General features: G+C 37.6%; 1 protein-coding gene across 4 annotated transcripts in view; it reads left to right on the forward strand.

Moving 5' to 3' along the window:
• LOC126337021 (serine/threonine-protein kinase mTOR) overlaps positions 1-20,966 on the forward strand; it is a 236,436-nt gene that overhangs the window by 32,654 nt on the left and 182,816 nt on the right. For all 4 annotated transcript variants that reach the window (XM_050001292.1, XM_050001294.1, XM_050001291.1 and 1 more), the window contains 3 exons: positions 2,310-2,508; positions 10,836-11,089; positions 16,453-16,621. In XM_050001292.1, the coding sequence (XP_049857249.1) occupies positions 2,310-2,508; positions 10,836-11,089; positions 16,453-16,621 (622 nt within the window). The remainder of the gene's footprint in view (positions 1-2,309; positions 2,509-10,835; positions 11,090-16,452; positions 16,622-20,966) is intronic.

The following is a 20,966-nucleotide window of genomic DNA, read 5'->3' on the forward strand; positions in this document are numbered from 1 at the left end:
CTACAAGAGAGGCATTGTACAACACGAAGACGTTTACTGCTGAAATGCTGGGGGTGTATACTCCAGGAAAAGTCAGGGAGCACATTACTCCCTCCCACATGTGCCTAATAACCTCAACAAGAAAATCAGAGAAATTATAACATGTATGGAGTTTTACAATCTATTCTACTCTTTCTACACACCATTTGTGAATGGAACTGGGAAGAGGAAGAAAGGTAATGCTACCAGAAAGACCCTATGTCACATACCCTTAGACGGCCTGTGGAGTGTAGATATAGAAGTAGATTGTGATTTCCAAGGATGTTTATTAATGCTGTTCTTTTTTACATAGTTTTGTGATTGTAAAAGTAATATAAAAAGGAGACAGGATTATTTCTTTACTTATCTTCTTAGTTTTCTCAGTATTGTTCTATGTTCATTCCATTAATTTCAATGTTGGGTCCATGAATATCTGTGTAACACTCTTTTATACATATCTTGTACTCATAGTTGTACATATTCTTTCTTGATAATTTTCTATCATTGCTGCTTTCCATTTTTAACCGCCCCCAACCTATGCCTCCACTCTGTCCCCCTCCACTCCCAAGAAGTAAGGAACTAACGCCTCCAAAAACTGCAATACCAGCTCCATGTACTGGCCCTGTTGAGTCATTCAATATTGGCCATCCTCCATATCATCTTCTGCCAATGGCGTCATTCAATCATTTAGATCCGGTATGGAGGAACAAGGAGCCAGCATCTCTCTCTCCCTGCCATTGTCAGTTTACCAGACTTTGGCACTGCTACGTGTCACTGAAGCAACTCATCAGTTGACATCATGAGGCTGAGTGCATCCCGTTCTAGCTCTCCTACTGTGAAAGAATCCCTTGCAGCCATGGAAATTGAACTCAAATCCACCTCCTCTAACACTCAGATACACTGACCATATAGCTATTGGAGTGGTCAAAAACTACGATAGTGTCATATATATTTATGTTTGTGTGTTGCAGCACTGGGAATTGAACTCGAGTCTTCCACATAACACTTAGGTACGCATGCCATTGAACTACTGAGGTGGACAAAACTTACAATAGTGTCATCTATATTTATGCACGTCTATTGGCAGTACAGTGTACTCTCAGTTATCCACAGTAATTGGGGATTTGAAACCCATGCATAATGAAATTCCACGAATAACCTGCAGTTGAAGTGCACATTAATGTAAAATTAATTACAATGTCATAATTAAACTCAGCATTATTTTTTAAATTTACCTGTTGTATCAAACTTAACTTTATGTGATCCTGTACCATTAGCACTACAGAACACAGTTATCGTTCCCTTACTTGATTTATAGCCAGGTGCACTATTCTCTCTCTCGAAAGCTAAAGTCTTTGTTGGTAGACACTTCCAAAACAGCCCAGTTTCATCCATGTGGTATATTTTCTCCAGCTTTAAATTTTCTCATGCAATCTCCCAGGTGCCAAGATGCTGTTTGAATCTTGTTACTCACTCTGAAGTTGCATTTAAATCTACTTCAATCCCAAAGATTTCGAAGAAAAACTGGACCATTCTGCTGCATATTGGGCCACATAGTTGTGTGCCCTCTTCTGTTTTCTGCTGAAACCATTCTACGTGGATTTATCCAGTTCTGCATATGTAGACATTTTAATAACCTTCTGCATTGACAACTCTCTAGATGAATGAGAACTGTTAGCAGATTGAATATTTTGTCTTTGTTTTTCCAAATATCACAGATTCTTTGTTTTTACAAATATCACAGATTGTAATTTCATTCACATTGTAAATCTGTACCATTTCCTTTTTCGAGTTTCTGTATTATTTCCAGTTTGTGATTTCCAGACATTGTTCGATACTAACAGAAGCCAAGTGACTAAAATGTTCACTATAATAGTGCCATCCAGTGCTTGAGGTGTTCGAGCAGCAAATTGTTTACTACACTTGTATTGTAAGGTGATATCATTGTTCACTGATGATCACTCCGAGGTAAATGAAAAATTTTCAGCATCTTAAAGGAGAAATAACAGGCCGTGGATAATCCGCTCATGGATAACTGAGATTTTACTGTGCTAAATATAAATATATTACCTCCTGAATGGAAGTACTGGCCATCAGTTCTCTCATAATTTTATAATTTTTCCTTTTGATACAGAATTACTATGTCTTCCGCAAACAAATTTAACCTTTAGCAGTAATCTAATGGTGAGAATATTTGCTGGTACCACCTGTTTGGCAATTACTGCCAGTATGATTATTTGTACAGATTAACAGTCTTAACAGTTATCAGTCTTTTGTTTGTTGTTTTTCAGGTATAAACAGTGCTATGATGAGGCAATTACTGGATTTGAAGATATATACACAAGAGAAAAGGGAGTGAACCGGGATGATAGAATTCATGGTTCCTTACTTGTCCTTAATGAACTTTTGCGGTGTAGTAATGCTGAATGGGAACGAAATTATGAAGGACTGATGGAAAAAATTGTCTGCCAACCCAATCCTCAAAATAATGTAAGTGATTATTTGTTTGTTTTAAACCAAAATATATGTATACTTTTGTTTCAGACCATTTGCTTCCTAACTGAAACGTCTTTTGTAACAATTGCACTTCTACAAAATAACGTGTGCTACAGCATGTTTCATAAATCACTCCATTTTATTCATTGTGTATTTTTCAGTCTGTACCAACCTAAACAGAAACTATACATGGTAATTATAAGTAACGATGCTCTAAAAAAAAAAAAGAAAGACATTCATGATTCTTTGGACCATCATTTCACTTGTACTGTTGCCCTCAGTTTCATTATTTAAATTTATGTATCATAATTGTTAATGTGATTAATTATTAAAATATTTCATGGCTTTTATTGAATAGATCTTCTAATGCGCTAACACATTGAAGATGACCAACATACTGCATACATTCACTTTGTTTTAGCCTGAAATTCTCAATATGTAGGAAATAAATTATTCCCTTTTAGTTTATTTTGAATTATTGAAATATCTATTAATTTGTAAGTTGTGACAATAGTTGTTTAATTTTTCTTACTCGCATTGTTTAGGGCTAGGGGACAGTTGAAGTTCTTTATTTGTTGCTACTGTGTAACATGTTTCTGTGTTTCATGTAATGAAACCTGTATCTCATGAAAAGTCCATGAAGGTAAAATTAGTGAGATTTGAGCTCACACATATGCCAACGTTGTGTGCAACAGTGATGTTGAAGGTTGTTTGTTTTAGCATCAACTGCCGTTTTCTGTTGTACATATCCTTCCTCCTTTCACATGTGTGCAAAAACATGTAAATAGGAATACTCATAGATATCATTTGTCAAAGTAACAAATGCAGGAACACTTGTAATAATAGCTCAGAACAAGATGATCTTTTGGTTGAAAGTGGTAAATGTTCTGAAGACAACGAATATTATATGATTTGGAGAATGAATTCTGCATTGCAGGTAGGAAGAACCAAAATTATTATGAAGAACCTAATGCACAAGTTTTGGTAAGTTAGATTGATTGTTCATTTCAGCAGCCTGCCCTTCATAACTTTATGCACAATCCAAATTACCGACATTTGAGAAAACTAGTGACACTTGGGTTTGTGTTAACACATTGTTAACAGTACTACACTGTTTGTTACATTTTTAGGTACCATAAAGTTTTTAAAAGTGTTGTCAAACATAAATTGATATTGTTCATGTATTTTGCTATCAGAAGAGAATAAAGCCTTGTTGAGGAAGAAATGGAATACAGTGAACTACCTTTTTATGTTTCGAACTCAAAATATGTTAAAGATTGTACAACAGATGGATGTCAGTGATACTGATGTATAATTATCCAGGGATTACTGCTGCTACCTTCTTGGAGATGGATATGAGCTGGGCTTTTTCTCAAATATTGAGAACAACTTTTGGTAAAATGTTAGAACAGAGCAAAAATAAGGCTTCCTGTGAATTATGCAATGGGATATTGTCTGAATTTTCACAGCTGAATGGAAAGTGGGAAATTGACAAATGGGGTAACGAATTGATCAGTGTGAGATCTAGTTTTGGAAAAATAAGTGTTTGCTTGAAAGCAATCAGCATAATTCAGAAACAAGTAATTATTGATTTGAGGAAAAAATTTTGTCCGATTTTTCATAGCCAAAGTCTCAAAAATGGACAAATGAGGCATCAAATTGAATAGATGATGTCTAGTTTGATGAAAAAATAAATAAATAAAAATAAAATAAAAAACAAAAGCCTACTACTTAATTTTTGATTTGAGGGGAAAGTAAACAATGAATTTTTACCCAGTTTTCATTGTCAAGCGAAGAGTGGAAAATGGAGAAATAGAAAATTGAATTCACCAGTGTGATGCTTACTTCTATTGACTAGTGTGAGTTTTAGTTCCACAAAGAAAAGTATTTGATTGATTGAAAGTAATCAGGTACCATAATGAAGAAAAACTTAAGTAGTTGTTTGAGAGAAAATTGATGTATTACACAAACAGCTGCTGCTAGCAATGTAAATGAAGTGTCCAAAAGTTCATCTCTTCAAGGCCTGCCATTCTGCACATAAAAAGCTACATTGGTGTTATATTTAACTGTTAAAAAGTCTTCCTTTGAATCAAGTTCTAAATTTAGGACAATTTGAAACCAGGAGACATTAGGAAGGGAAATGAGGTGCCAGAAAGTTCATCTCCTCCAGCTGTAGTTATTTTGCATAAAAAGTTGCACTGGTTTAGTATTTTATTTTTAAATTAACTCCCTTTGAAGCACATACTATATTCAGAAGATTTCAGTACAGAAGATGCTGTGAAATCTAACGAGGTGCTGGTAAGAGCATGCTTACTGATCAAAATTTGAAAATAAAAAAGAGAAGAAAAGAAAAATAGAAAAAAATTTGGTCAAATGTTTTGTTAAATAACACTTTTTTTTAAAAAAAAGAAAACTAATAGGTTATAGAAACATTTGATGTGTTGTTGAATGATGCTCAGAACTTTGTACAACAAATGAAGTATGTCAGATGTTTTTGTAATCTAGTTTATTTTTTAATTTTAGAAACATCATTTCACAAAACATTTGACTGAAATTTTTAATAAATTTTTTGTTGATTCTCCGGTGTTAAGTGAGAAATCTAGGAATATGCTCAACCACCTACATATGCTCCCATCAGGAATGCAATTACACGATTAAACACATTAAATCAGACACAGAGACATTTAAGCTATCATTCTTCCTATGCTCCATAAGTGAGTGGAATGAGAAGCAGCCCTAATAAGTGGTACAGTGGGAAGTGCCCTCTGCCATGCACTCAGAATGAGATGTGGGTATTGTTGATGTAGAACTGATTCATGATAAATTTAGTACATATTTTTAAGAAAGAAAAATGGAGACTCAAGCTGATATACTTCTGAAAGTTATAAATGCATTTATAAATTTGTCTGCTATCTGTGGCTGAGTGGTTAATGTGTGTGTCTGCCGTGCAGCAAGCACAAGTTTACTCCTGGCCAGGTCGGAGATTTCCTCCGCTCAAGGACTGGGTGCTGTGTCATCATCATCATCATCACCATTGACACGCAAGTTGCCCAATGTGGTGTCAACTGAATAGACTTCAGCTCGTTAGTCGAACTTCCCGAGATGGACTCCCAGCCATCAGTGCCATATGATCGTTTCTTTCTTTTTTTTATTTTTTTTCATTCATAAATTCATTAAAAAAATTAATTTGCTCAGGATCCTGGGTTAACATAATTTACAACTTCTCAAGCAAAAGTGTATTAATCTTGTCACGAGCTTCCAGAATGAATCTTCCATTCTGAAGTAGAATGTGTGGTGTGAAACTTCCTGGCAATTTCAAACTGTATGTTGGACAAAATTCAAACCCAGGACCTCACCTTTGCGGGCAATCCCATACTGACTGAGCTGTCCAAGTATATGACTCAAAGCTATACTTCTGCCAGTTCCCCTGTCCTGCTTTCCAGACTTCATGGAAGCTTTTCTATATTCCTTGTGGGACTAACACCCCAAGAAGAAACTATTGTGTCTTTCTTGAGTGCGTTTCCAACTCATTGACACTTATGTCCTCGAGAGCCTTTCTTGGTGGGATGCCTGAATAAACTCTTCTTGATTTACAAGCTATATCATTTCAAATAAAAAACTCGAGCTTTCAACAGCTATCTCCATCATTGTCTTCAGGAGTAAAAATTGGTCACTGCCAGGGTTGGCTTCGAATTCCGCTTATGTGGTCACAATTGCAGAATCTGAAACCAATTAAAGAGGGCCGAAGTGACACATGCGGAAAAGGTGAGTTGTGCTACTTGCAGCAGCTCCAGTTCACTGCAGAACCAATGACGTCACGTGGCATGAGGGGCCGGTGCTATGTTTGAAACTGTCGCTCCCACCTCCATATAAGTGTCAATCACCCATCTTTGCTTTCGTTCAATATCTAGACCTCTCCCACATGCCCTGATAAACTTGTACACCTAGTCTCTGTTGAAATCGTTGCTGTTCAGTCTAACCTCTGCCAGTTCCTGTATGATGGTCTCTCAATATGACGATGCATAAGCCCAGACTCTCATCTTTTCAAATTGTCTTCTGTAACTATTTTCCAGACAATACTGCCCAGTTAAAGACTACATAGCTCTTCGACATATAGAGTGTATGATGTTCCCTGTAATGGCGGGTGCGTCGGCCATAGCTCGGCATTGCCTGGAAAAGATCATAAATTCAGATTAAAAACATGAGAGTCTTGGCTACTGCATCATCATATTGGGATTCTGTTGTAAAGGAGGTGGTTGAGATTAGGTTAAAGGAAAACAATTTTAATGGGAACTGGAACTACATACCAAGCGGGAAAGTGCCGGTAGATAGGCACAATAAATAAAACACACAAACACACACACAGAATTTCTAGCTTTCGCAACCGACGTTCCTTTCATCTTTTCTTCTCTTTCCTCTTTCCTGACGAAGCAACCGCCGGTTGCGAAAGCTCGAAATTCTGTGTGTGTGTTTGTGTGTTTTATTTATTATGCCTATCTACCAGTGCTTTCCCGCTTGGTAAGTCTTGGATTCTTTGTTTTTAATATATTTTTCCCATGTGGAAGTTTCTTTCTATTTTATTTACATCATCATTATATATAAAATAGAAAGAAACTTCCACATGGGAAAAATATATTAAAAACAAAGATTCCAAGACTTACCAAGCAGGAAACCGCTGGTAGACAGGCACAATAAAATAACACACAAACACACACACAAAATTTCTTGCTTTCGCAACCGGCGGTTGCTTCGTCAAGAAAGAGGGAAGGAGAAGGAAAGATGAAAGGATGTGGGTTTTAAGGGAGAGGGTAAGGAGTCATTCCAATCCCAGGAGTGGAAAGACTTACCTTAGGGGGAAAAAAGGATAGGTATATACTCGTGCGCACACACACACACACACACACACACACACACACACACTCACACACACACACACACACACACACACACACACACACACACACACAAATCCATCCATACATATACAGACACAAGCAGACATATTTAAAGGCAAAAAGTTTGGGCAGAGATATCAGTTGAGGCGGAAGTGCAGAGGCAAAGATGATGTTGAATGACAGGTGAGGTATGAGTGGCGGCAACTTGAAATTAGCAGAGATTGAGGCCTGGTGGATAACGAGAAGAGAGGATATATTGAAGGGCAAGTTCCCATCTCCGGAATTCGGATAGGTTGGTGTTGGTGGGAAGTATCCAGATAACCCGGACGGTGTAACACTGTGCCAAGATGTGCTGGCTGTGCACCAAGGCATGTTTAGCCACAGGGTGATCCTCATTACCAACAAACACTGTCATATATTACTCAAGCTATGATACAAAGTGATCAAAGCTCTAGCATAGAATGTGATTCACTTGTTACTATCTTTCAGTCCATGGTGATTCTGAGTGATGGAAGAGAGTGCCGTTTTGTGTAAGGTCAGCAGCTATATGAGAGGTACTGAGCGTATTTGGAGATAAGGCTTATGATATCTGATACAGAGGAAGTAGAGAGAGAATTTTCAGCTTGTGAAGCATGTGGTGAGACCTCCAGCACACTTGAAGAAGCACCACTTGTCAATGCAAATGAAGCATCCATGAGTGGCCATGTTGCATATGAAGGATATTCCAGTATGTCACAGGTGGCAGCTGTTGAAGTTGAAATATTGCTTGCAATAATGAGAAAAAAATTTGGAGGTTGACATCAAGGCAGATGTCATGCTGAGCCATGGGTTTATCAAAGTGAATGGGGAAAGAGGTGTTGAGAATTTGGAGAAATGAGGATAGTGTGATATCTCTCTCTCCATTTAGGTCTTCTCACTAAATCTGAACCAGTTGAGGAGTTAAGGTTACTGCTAGAAAAGATTCAACAAAACCTGTCAGTAGACTGGTGTAAGATACGCCCATCATAGTGCTCATAGCACAGTTTCAGCAGATATAAAGAGGATTCATCATTTATGCCAGTCTTGAATTCAGCAGACATTTTATGGAGGTGTAAACATGGTATGCTGTAGTGAAACATTTGTAAATTAGAAATTTGAAACTTACTCATAATCTCAAACTATATTGTATATTTCTTATGCAATAGCTCGTCAGTATGTTCACAACTTGTTACTTTCAGAAGGTTTTGTTCTGTGATATTTATAAGATTGTTCACTTACAGCTTGGTGTTACCATAATCCAGCTGCATGATTTTGAAAGATTCTGTCAACAAATTAATATAAATATCTGTACTAATTGAAGTGTGATAAAAAAGGTGAATAATTGTATTAGGAACAAAGTAATAAGCTGACACAGAAATTGATTTAATCTCCTTCAAAGTACTGCCCTTGACTATCACTGTGTGTATCCCAATGTTGAATCCATGACTGGAAGAATACATGAGAGGCTTCTTTTGGAAGACCATTCAGCTGTTGTTATGGCCCTCTCAACATCAGGAATGATGTCAAAAAATTTTCCTTTAAGTACAGTTTTAATTTTTGTGAAGAGCCAGAAATCGTATAGTGCAAAATATGGTGAGTAAGGTGGGCGTAAACAGACAGGAAGACTTTTTCTGGCCAGACGCTCGTGAATAGAATGTGAGTTGTGGCATGACATGTTGGTGTGATGAAGAAGGAAGCCATTGGCCCATTTTCTTTGTCTATTTCTTCATACATTGTTTCACAAATGTTGCGGTATGCCCTTGTAAAATTTGGCATTTATGGTTATTCCCCTTGGAACTAACTCTGGTCGCACTATGCCCTAAGTATCGAAAGAAACAATGAGTATGACTTTGATATTCAGGTTTGACTGACATGCCTTTGTAGGGTGAGAAGATTCAGTCGTTTGAGTTCCCATTGAGAAGTTGAATTTCTGTCTCAGTTTCAAATGCATAGACCCAACTCCACTTACAATTTTGGACATGAAGTCCAGACCTAAATGAAGATGATCCTTCAACTCTGTGCAAACTGACACACAATTTTCCTTTTGTTTATCACTCAAAAGTATGGGAACATATTTGGTTAGGGTACTTCAGGGGGCACTGTCATTTCCTCCCATTTCAGGGTCATTTTTGAATGATGCATTGGAAGAATGGCTGTTGGTAAGCCCCCGTGTGAGCTCAAATTTATCTGATTTTACCATCATGGTCATTTCTGTGCGGTGGAGTCCCCCCTTATATGTTGGAGGAAGTAAAATGTTGCATGCCTCTTCGCAGAACATGAACTCTCAAAATACTACAAATAAATTTCTCCTTGATTCATTATGGGTTTCTTATAACATCTGCTTCTGAAGTTAGATGAGCCTTGAAACCATAACACAGCATGCTGCTCTTTCATTAATCTTCTCCACCCTACCTGGAGGTGCTATCAGATTAATAACTAATTTCATAAATCATTCAAATCATTCATTTCATAAATCATTGTTGTGGATGCATGCACCTAGATTCTTAACAGTTGTGACAATTTCAGTGTTGACTCATGAAATATGTTCTCGAAGAATGATGGGTCTTTCTGCCTGTTTATATGGAATGCATTAAATTTATATGTATTAAGGAGTAATTCGCAGTCCCTACAGCAAGTATGAATCACCTACTCATCTTCCTGCATTTTGCGACAGTGTTACTGAAACGTAACTTTATTACATATGTTATCATCCAGCCTCGTGAGACTTTCAGTGTTATTCACCAGGCAGTTTATGTATATATCACAAGTGGTGATTAACCTCCCATAGGTTACACTGAAGGCCACTTAACATTTCATAGTTTTTATATGTTAAGGGTTGGTGTCCTGCAGTCTAATCACAAAACCAATGTTCAGTAACCTCAGAGTTTGTTCATTAGGTGAGAGTGGCCAAACATCTTTCGGGAATGAGGAAACATGTTATCAATCTGGTTGCTGCTATGAACTGCCTCTTGGTTGTCATGGGTCAACAGAACAAACTTCTTAATTCACTGAATTGTGGGTGTGTGTCTATAAATACTCTCTTTCTTCCAGTGATACTATGATGTGAAAAGAAATAAAAGAGACAGTAGTTTTTACAGCATGCAGAATAAGTGTAAGACACTGGTGTTGCAAGTGTGATTTAACCGTAGACTTTGAATTCATCTCATAAGTTTAGGAGAATTTTCTTTTGGTGCTTTGTTAGATCATATCTAGGCAACATGATGAAATGTATCCTCAGTCTTGATTTATGTCAACACTGTGCAGTATACTTTTGAAGTTACATTTTGGCTGACATTGATTTCTTTCAGGTTAAATATATAAACTGTGTTGTCTCCATCAGTATGAAGCAAATATGTAGTGTGTACGAGTCACTCATAGTATACGAACTATACTTTATCTTTTATACAGGAGACAATGACCATGTTGCTGTGGTTAAGGTCACCAAAAATGCAGCATAGTCCTCTTGTGGTGTCTTTACCAAGTAACAACCATACAAGCCTGTATGAAAGTGCAGCATGTCGGCAGCTGATGACAGAAAACTTTGATACAATTTGTAATGCAGTTTTGTCACAACGCATAATTCGAAATCCACATATCCAGCACACACTTCTTGCAGTCCTGCCCCGCCTGTCTGCTTTCAACAGGAAGAAGTTTGTCCAAGCGTAAGTAGCATCTGTTAAAAGCCATGCAGACAGCTGTCTTACCTTGTAGGAAGGCCTACTTTTTATTTCAGTTTTCAATATTCCAACCAAATCAGTGAATTAAAATTTGAGTTGAGATATACAATATTGTATGCTTTAATGATTTTGTTATTTTCTTCTGATACTCGACTCTCTTAAGTTGTTATGTCGATAGTGCCTAATATTAAGATGAATAAATTAAATTATATACATTTGTTTGTTAGAGTATATAAGCACCTACATATTACTTATATAGACATGGTGATTACAAGGAAGTTGCATTTTCAAAATGCTGTAAAAATGAACTTCTCATCAGAATGATGTCAAACTTGAACATAATGTTATTGAAGAAGGTCGAAACATTATGAAAACAGAAAATAATGTAACAAATATTTTCAACTGCTGTGAACAGAAGAATATGCAAAATAGGATACACAGCTGTTCCTCAGTTTGTGTCTTAAAAGCTCAACATGACTGTCTCAATGCAGGAATGTGTGCTTCTGGTAAAGCTCTTTTACAAGAACTGGGAATGTGTGCCAGTAGCTTTGTAAAAGTTTCAGACACTGAAGGGTATGAAAAAAGATGTTGGTCTGATGTTTGTCACTGGTCTGTAGAAAATAATTACAAACTTCAAAAAGACTTTTTTATTTTAGTCTTCTATTTAAATGTGTAGCGCAGCAGAGGGTAGAAAACAATTAACCTGGTGTCAGTTGAAGTGTGACCACAATATTACAGGAGGAGTCGAACAGTGGTGTGCAAACATGCAGTGCACAGGGATTGCCCAAACTTTAGAAAAGCCTGTGAGCACATTACATAAAATCCTACAAAACATCCTGCATTGCTGTCCACACAAAATTACTCATGTTCAGGAGGAGCTTCATGCTGTCCTGCTAATAATAATTCCTTGCTCATGTGTAAGTGGGCAATGAATGCTCATGGAACATTACGTGGGGAAATGAATTCATTTCTGTCTCCAAGGACATGCCAGTACACCAAATTAAGGAATATGGCAATGGAAAATCTGCCTGCACATCAACCAGTACCACTTCATTCTGCAAAGGTTACTGGGTGGTGCAGCTTGATGGCATCGTTTATTGTAGGGCCATAATTTTCTGAGGACATGGGTCCTGAGATCGTGTTACATGCCCTGTCACGGGCAAACACTATGAAAGTCTTTTGCACCCCAATGACATTACAACCCTTCAACAGCCTGGACGCATGTGTATGCTCATTTTTATGCAAGGTGGCTCTCAGAACTTCATCTTAATCTGTTGTTAATTGTCCTGATGCCAAAAATCGCACAAAAAGCAAGAATGACACCAGTTTTTAACTGTCCTCAGACCACTCACAGTGGAGTCATCTGAAAGATGCTGTGTTCATTGCCCTGTTTCCAAATTTAGCTGAATTGAAGGCAAGCTTTGCACAAAGTGTTCTGTACGTCATCCCTGAGACGCTCCAATCTGTCATAGAACATGCTGTTTCTCGATTTGAGCTTGGAGCAGGATTTCAACTTGTGGTAGAAAATGATGGACGGCATACTGAATATGTCTTGTGCCAGACTCATGAAAGTTAAAAACCAATTCAACTGTTGGCTTCTATGTGGTTTCTTGGATAATTTAAAACCGATTTAATTATTGCTTTTTATGCAGTTTAGCGCTTAGGACAGTTAAAAACTGATGTCATTGTTGCTTTTTGTGTGATTTTTGGTGTCAGGACAATTAAAAACATATTCTTCCCATCTGAGGCAGTAGTACTTTGCCATAGTGATGGGCTTATCTAACAGTGCCACTACTGTTGAATGCCAGACTTTTGCGGTGTTGCCCATTTGTACAGTATGGTTGGTTTAAAGCGCAACTCCCATCATAGTTGTCATACTGTGATTAATCTGTCATTTGTAGCTGAACCCTTTTACATTATGATGCTTACAGCACCATCTAGCATGAAAATTTTCTTTAAATTTCCCCTTCTTCGATAATATTCCTTTCAAATTTGACGTTGTTCTGAACAGCAGTTCTTTTTTTGCAGTGTTTTGAGATTGAACTTTGTTATAATCACTATGTATATTAAAGAGAATCTCTGTACTTATAGTATGTTACATTAAACTGAGTGTTTGATTTTTGTGTGAATCTCTGTGGTTAGAAATAGATTGGAAGTTGGGACAATATAAAATGTTTAAACAGGCAGGTGAAAAGGGTCTGTAAATAGCAAAAATATGCAACAAAGTGTAATACAGAAAAATCTTATGCTGTGCTTGTTTATTTACTAGAGGGCATGTTAAGATAATCACAAAAACTGCATATTCATGTTGATATCAAGTTATATTGTGTTTTTAAATTAAATTTAAAGTTTTGAATCAAATTGTAATTGTACTTAAAAATAAAAAAATAAGAATGTGTTTCTTGAAAGAATATGCATTACAGTGCTGTAGTGGCTAGTCAGATGTACATGACAACCAAATGCTTTTTTTTTTTATATTTCTGGAGTCATGTTGATTCTCATGTCAGGTAACACATGAAAAAAAAAATAATAATGAGCTCTCAACATCTACAGAGGTAATTGGAGCAAACTTAAAACACTAAACTATTGCAAGGCACATTTTCACTGCAACAAGACTGTCACATTGTAGAATTTTTGATATGTTTCTGACAATAGAAATTCCAGGTTGGACTATCAACGCTATAGGAAAAGATAGACTGCTACTTAATATAAAGATGGCACATTAAGTTGCAGACAGGCACAATTAAAAGGCACTTACCCATACGCTTTCAGCCACAGCCTTTGCAAGAAAAATAAACACACACTGTACATTCACTTAAACAAGCACACCTCACATACACGTGACTGCTAGCTCTGGCCTAAGTGTCTCTGGTCCGAGTTGCCAGAGTTGGTGGTTATGTGTGCATTAGGTGTGCTCACTTATGTAAATGAATAGTGTGTGTGTGTGTGTGTGTGTGTGTGTGTGTGTGTGTGTGTGTGTGTGTGTGTGTCTTTCTTTTTCTGATGAAGGCTGCAGTCAAAAGCTTGTGTGTAAGTGTCTTTTAATTACACCTGCCTGCAACTTAACATGTCATCTTTGCAGTAAGGAGTAATCTGTCTTTTCCACTTTGTTGATGTGGTTCTAACTTTTGACAAAGTTAGGATTTTTTGAAAACACTGTTTTTACAGTTTTCCATAACTAAAGAAACTCATTTCCCTGGCAAATCCTTGAATCTTTGCACTGCATCAGTCAACATTTTCACTGACTTCATCAAAGGCTGCCCTATTTCTTGAAGCTAAATAATCAGTTGTGGCAGGAAACCAGATTCTGCTGCAGTGAAAGTTACACAATTTCTTACTTTGGAAGATTTGAGAAATTTCTTTGTTGCAGCAGTTGAAGATGCTTCATCCCCTGGAGCAATGACCACCTTAGTTCATCATCATCATCATCATCATCATCATCATCATCATCATCTTCTTCTTCTTCTTCTTCTTGTTATCCTTCTTCTTATGGCATTAGAACCCTGCCTGAATCTTGGCCTCTTCAATGAGTTTTCTTCATTCTGCCATCTCCAGTGCACTTCTGCACCATCCTCTAATACTGAGAGAGTTTATGTATTGTTCCATGTTGTCTATCTGCAGCTTTCATGACTTTTCTCTCTGTTTTCTTTGATCTCGCAAGATTTGGTCAAAGCCATGGATGAAAAGATTCATTAATACCAGCGATCACAATTTCAACTTTAGCAGTGGAATTTCCAGATGTGAGTTGAAAAACTTTGTACAAAATTGTCTCTGCAAAGTTGCAATTTTGAAAATGGTGCGCATGTTGGGTTCCCAGGCGGCATACTGGGAAACAATGTCTTGTTCTTTTGGTTTTTTGGACTAATATCATAAGAAGGTTATCATCACTGGGGATAAAAGGTGTTGTTTCTCACTTGACCCAGGAGTCTAAAAACATCAGTCTGGAATGGTATCACATGGCATCACCAGTCAAAGTCAGACAGACAAACCCATTACACAAGTTTATGGCAATAATGTTTTGTGATAGATATGGAGTCTTGTTAGTTGTGTTTATGCACCAATGGACTACAATAAATATGCATTACCCTGACTAAACTTTGACATACAGTGTAGAATAAACAATGTTGTCTTCTGAAGTGTGGAGTTTTGTTGCTGTTTGACAATGCCAGATCCCATTCTACTGTTCACGTCCAGACTCTGATCAGATCTTTTGGATGGGAACAGACTATCCATGCACCGTACAGTCCAAAGCGATTTTTGGTAGTTCTGCTACCTAAAGGAGTTTCTCAGTGGCAAGCGCTTCGCAACAGATTATGAGTTGAAAGAAGCAGTTAAAGACTGGTTATCCTCAAAGGTAACAGGCATCCGTGTCTTAGAGATACAAACATTTATAGAATGTTATTACATATATGTTTTAACAAATGTAGAAACTATGCAGAAAATCAGAGGAACATGTAAGAAATAAAATAAAAACAGTTCTTTTTTTTTTAAAAAAAAAACCTTTGATAGTTTATGTTATATAAGAAATCAGACCTTACTTTCTGAATAACCCTCATAATTTTTCCCGGTGCTCTTTTGAAAGATGATGGAATTATGTTGCACTCTTGGCGTAGAAATGTTACTGTGTCTTCATACATGTCAGTTCTATGTGTTGCAGCATGATCCTTAGCAGCTTCTGTACTTCCATTTATGCATAGCAGCTTCTGCACTTCCATTTATGTAACAAATGAACTGGTGAAAAGGCAACTGTGTTCATATTAAAGAAAGATTATAAACTGCCCTCCAGTCTTCTTATAGTCAGTTTCTATGTTTCTCTGTTCTTTACACCCCCCTCCCCCCCCATACCCGTCTCCACACACACACACACACACACACACACACACACACACACACACTCCTCATCTGTTATGTCCATTTTGTGCTAGCACTTAAAATGTCTTCTGATGCCTGATAGAACTTGAATTGTAAAGAGTATTTGCTGCCTCTCATATTTTTATAGTTTGAGCTTTTTGTGCCATATGTCTCTGCCATTTTTTCATTAGGTTTCCTCTGATGTTCTGTTCCTTCAGCTCATCGTTCACGAAAACTCTGAAGGTATTGTTTGAGGATTTTGTCACTTTTGGTATTACTCATTCAGTTGCATATTGGATTTTTCCCCATAAGCATTTTCTTCTAATTGCCAACAGATTTCAATTTATTACATAAATTTTCTATGTGACAGATCTGTCCTGATTAGGATGTTGATATATTTGCTCACTCTTTAGATTTGATAAAAAATTTTGAAGTCCACAGCTACACATTTAGACAGAATTCAGCATCTGTTATAGTTTTATGTTTTCTGTTTTCAGACATTTGAACAAAACAATGTTGTTTCTGCTTGGAAGTCTTCGAACTCGTGAGAAAGACCGTAGTGCTGCCTTTACAACAGTTGGACTAATTGCAGTGGCTGTTCAGGAAGATATACAGAGTTACCTGCCAAAAATAATGGATGTTATTCGTGCTTCTCTACCATCAAAGGTAAATTTAGACACCAACGTATATAATTATTCAAGCTTTTTCCATTTACATTCTATAACTTTTTGTGGTGAGATGTGATATTGCTGGTACTATAAAATTGGAAGCAAAGATATATCAATGCTATCACTCTTACTCACGAGATAGACATCACAGATAGAGTAATATGGGGATATTTTCTTCAGTGACGATGATATACTACTTGGAATTAAAGCTTTACTTCTCAGTCTCCTGACTTTACTGTAGTTGTGGGATAGAAGTTTTAAGGAGAAAGTGGTTGGGAAGAATCAATTAAAATTAGAGCAATGTGAGAGATAAGCAGTGGGTTTGTATAATAACAGGCATAGGTGAATATAAATTTTGGAAATAGAACTGATCTGTTACAAGGTGGTCGTGATCATGGAGAGTACACTTACGTATTGCATGGTACATGACATACAAGGGCTCATGTGGCAAGCAAATTATCTTTCTCTGATGCTGAGGTGGCTGTTGTTTGTGTCTATTGACTGTGTTTTCACACACGACAAGGATTCAAGCCTCAAGCAAATTATATTTCCATGTTGGAGAAATGGCTGTTAGTCTTCTCTGTTGATTGTCTTTGTACATTTTAATAAATTACCATCATCCTGCATATGATGGGTGCTAAATTAGAGGGAAGGTCTCTGTAAGTTTTGAAAAATATATGGTTAACATAATGTAGAAATTGGGCATATTGCCATTTCAAAACTACAGTCAGGTTGCAGCACGTCATCCAATGAGACAATCACAATGCGACATTGGTAGCACCACAACTCATGACACTACCCCTTCTCCTGGAGAGATAGTGATCCACTGTTGTAGAAGTTCTTGTTGGAGCTCATTACATGCCCTGGATCTACATCTTGTCAGCTACCCTCTGTATGGCACCACTGGCAGGTCTTTGCACTCTGGTTATGTTTCCACAACCTCTTCACAGTAATGAGCAGTGAAGGTAGCCCTTCCTGTCGAAGCTTCAAAATTGTTGAGAGAGTCTTCAGCTTTTTGAGTCTTCCATCATCTACCTGCACATGAGTAGGGATTCATGCAGAAAATATGGATGACATATCTGCACTTTTGTATTCCTGACAAAATGTAATAATCCTTGACTTAATATGTCATGTCCAAAAAGTTTAAAAGGATACCGTATGGCCTAAATTAATGCTTTAATAACTTTTCAGATAGTACTATTTTTCACATAAACAGAAAAATCCATACCAAGCCTCCCGAACTGTATCTCTCTGTCTGGTGCTTGGCATTACAGCACACTCGTTCTTTCTCCTGGACATCAGAGCATATCTGCCAATGTCTTATTAAAGTGTTCTGTGAGGTTATTGTCTATGAGGGACAGGCATTTGTCATCCTGTGGGTGGTGTCATAACCCACCTTTTATCCTAGTCTCAACTAGAAAACTGTAACACAATCAGAAATCATCCTATAGGGTGCTCAGTGCTTCAGAATGATGTCTTCTACAAGGAATTTTGTAATTTCTCCAGCAGTTGGCACAGCTTTGGTGCCAACATAACAGGTGAAATAGTGTGGTGTGTCATCCATAGATTCAGGTACGGTTACTTCAGGACATCCTCGAGAGTGGATGGTGGAATAGTGATGTTTCAGGCAAGACTGTACCAGATGTCCCTGAGGTAATTGCAGCACATGCCTCCATTGTTGGCATCCTTATAGTGGCTCTCATAATGTCTAGTGTGCCAGTAGTGGCATGGGCAGTGATGCCTGTCTAGAATCTTCACCAGTCCCTGGTGACCAGATGCTGGAGTATCATGGAAATAATTCAGGGTAGCTGACCATAGTTGGGATGGTATGATGAACAGCAATTTGTGCCCCGTTGGATCATAGTTCCAGATGTCCAAAGTTCCATTTACTTGTTGGAATTCTCCTTTGTTCAGTGTTCAGCAGTTACATCATTGAACTGAGATTGCATCTATTCTACTGATTTCCACCAAAGGATTCCATAAAAGGCTGTCAACGTCCTTTGGTTTCTGCCTGCTTTTGTGTATGATTGTGATGTTGTACTCCTTAAGTGTCATTGCCCATCTTGCCAATATATCCGATGGCTTGTTTGGGCTATTGAGCCAGCATACAGAATGGAGGCTTGTCAACAATAGTGAATGGTTTGCGAAGTAAATACAGCCAGAATTTATTGATGGCTTAAGCACTTGCAAGGAACTCTTTCTTGGTTGTAGAGTAGTTCATTTCGAACTTGGAGAGTACTCTTGAAAGCATAAGTTAACACCTTTTCAGTGCCCTCCTAAATTTCCACTAGAACTGCCAGTATCTGTGTGAAGTTCTATCTTGGTAATCTTGTCATACAATGTTTGAGAAGATGTTTGTGCCACTTTAAGGACAAGGAAATCTCTTTCTTGTGCCTTTTTAGAGGAAAATTTGACATTTCCCTGCAGTAGCTCTCCCAAGGGACTTTCCTTTGTGTTGATGTTCTTTATAAATCATCAGTAGTATGAGCAGATTTCAAGAAAACTCTTCACATCATGATTGTACTGAGGAGCTGAAAAATTTATGACTGCTCTTATTTTCTCTGAATCAGGATGGATTCCATCACAATTAACTAGGTGCTCCAATATTTTTGCGAGGGGCGTTTGAAAACTCCATGCAAAAATGAAAACTACTTACGTATTTGGGGTAAATCTTTTTATTTTTTGACATAGTCTCCTTTCAGACTTAAACACTTCATACAACACTATTCTAATTTGTTGATCCCTTCCGAATAACAGGAATTGTCCAAGTGTGCAAAATAGGTATTACTTGCTTCAATCACCTCCTCATTTGAATAATATCTTTGTCCTGCCATCCATTTCTTCAAATTGGGGAACAAATAGTAGTCTGGAGAATAGGGGGGGATGTGAAACGAGTTGAAATCCTATTTCCATTAACTTTGCGACCACAGCTGCTGAGGTGTGTGCTGGTGCATTGTCATGATGGAAAAGGATTTTTTTGTGGTCCAATTGCCGGTGTTTTTCTTGCAGCCCGGTTTTCAAACGGTCCAATAACAAATGAATAATATTCACCTGTAATAGCTTTACCCTTTTCCAGATAGTTGATCAGGATTATCCCTTGCAAATCCCAAAAGACAGTCACCATAACCTTTCTGGCTGTAGGACTGGTCTTCACCTTTTTTGGTGCAGACTCTCCCTTGGTAACCCATTGTTTAGATCGTTGTTTGGTCTCACGAGTATATTAATGTATCCATATTTCATCCACAGTGATGAAATGACGCTTAAAGTCCTGCAGATTCTTCCTGACCAGCTGCAAACCAATCCCTGCAACACTTCACATGATTTAATTTTTGGTCAAGCGTGAGCAATCGCAGAAACCATCTTGCGAATAGCTTTCTCATGTCCAAATGTTCATGCAAAACATTACATACCAATTCATTCAAGATGCCCATAGCACTAGCAATCTCACACACCTTAACTCTTCTGTCATCCATCACCATATCATGGATTTTATCAGTGATTTCTGGAGTTGTAACCTCCACAGGGCATCCAGAACATTAAGCATCACTTGTGCCCATATGGCCGCTCAGAAAATTTTGAAACCAGTTATAAACTGTTCTAATCAAAGGTGCAGAGTCACCACAATGTTCATCAAGCTTATCTTTAGTCTCCTGATACATTTTGCCTTTCATAAAGTAATGTTTAATCACCACACAAAATTCTTCTTTTCAATTTCTTGACAATCATTCAACTTCCTTTATTCACACGAATGCTAAACACAAAGAAATAGACCAATACGGCTTAAACTTGGTGTGCATGATTTCCAAAGATGCTAATAACTAAAAATAATCTTGATACGTTCTGGTGCGGCCATCTCTTGGACTTTGCACGGACTTTTCAAATGCCCCTTGTATTTCTTTGGTGACAAAGTGGCACTTTTTCGGATTCAAGTTAAGGCCAGCAATCTGGACACACTTCAACACAGTTGTCAGGGGGCTTAGACATTCTTCAAATGTCTTCAAAAAATGACAGTGCCAACCAGATAAAAAAGACGCATTGTCCATTTAAGGTGTTGAAGCAGATTGTCCATCATATATTCAAATGTGGCTGGAGTGTTACACAGTCAAAACAGCATAACTTAGACACATACAAGACATCAGGCTATGAAGGCAGTCTTTTCCTGGTCAGCCTCATCAAGCTCAGTTTGATGGTAGATTGTCTGCATGTCCATTGTTGAGAAGTACTTTGCTCCTTTCAACCAGTCTAGGGCGTCATCAATGTCCTACGTGAATAGACATCTTTTGTTTTGATTTTGTAACCAATGCAGAAATATCATGTACCGTCTTTCTGCTTCACAAGGATCA

The sequence above is a fragment of the Schistocerca gregaria genome, chromosome 2 (genome assembly GCF_023897955.1).
Source record: "Schistocerca gregaria isolate iqSchGreg1 chromosome 2, iqSchGreg1.2, whole genome shotgun sequence".
In the NCBI taxonomy this organism is placed as follows: Eukaryota; Metazoa; Arthropoda; class Insecta; order Orthoptera; family Acrididae; genus Schistocerca; species Schistocerca gregaria.